The sequence below is a fragment of the Eurypyga helias genome, unplaced genomic scaffold (genome assembly GCF_000690775.1).
Source record: "Eurypyga helias isolate BGI_N326 unplaced genomic scaffold, ASM69077v1 scaffold30333, whole genome shotgun sequence".
Lineage (NCBI taxonomy): Eukaryota > Metazoa > Chordata > Aves > Eurypygiformes > Eurypygidae > Eurypyga > Eurypyga helias.
The window spans coordinates 6,183-6,698 of NW_010239743.1; the positions used below are offsets into that span (position 1 = coordinate 6,183).

General features: G+C 64.5%; 1 protein-coding gene across 1 annotated transcript in view; it reads left to right on the forward strand.

The window, feature by feature from the left end:
• LOC104507090 (DNA-directed RNA polymerase, mitochondrial-like) overlaps positions 1 to 516 on the forward strand; it is a gene marked incomplete at both ends in the record, with an annotated part of 6,454 nt that overhangs the window by 5,681 nt on the left and 257 nt on the right. Inside the window, one exon of the mRNA XM_010148262.1 lies at positions 150 to 320. Within this exon, the coding sequence (XP_010146564.1) occupies positions 150 to 320 (171 nt within the window). The remainder of the gene's footprint in view (positions 1 to 149; positions 321 to 516) is intronic.

Consider the following 516-nt stretch of genomic DNA (forward strand, 5'->3'; position numbering starts at 1 on the left):
CCCCGAGCCATTAAAGCGGTAAAGCCCAGGGAGTTTGGAGGGGAAGGGGCTCTTCTGCCCTTGGGACTGGTGGGAGAGGTGTGGGGGTCGGTGCCCAAGGGGGGCAGCTCCTCAGTGCCACAGCGTCACTCCCTCTCCTGTTCCCGCAGCGCGAGCTGCTGGCTACGCTTCGCTCCCAGTGGCACGACTCCATCCTCCAGGCCCTGCAGCAGTCCAGACGCAGCATGTCATCCAACCTCAGGACCATCTCGGGGTACAACATCCTGTACCCCTACCTATGCCTGCTGCCGGACGAGGAGTACGTGGGCATCATGATGCAGGTAGGACCCCGCCTGCGCCGAGTGGCGGGAACGCTCCGCGTTCAAAGCACCCGCATCCCGCTCAGCCAGCGGGATCAGAACACGAGCCTCAAAGTTTGCCGGGGTGGCGGGTGTGGGCTTGGGCCCCTCCCTGTGTGGAGCAAAGCCCCTGCTCCCTCCTGGCCGTGGTTGCTTCCTCACCATCGGCTCGTCATGA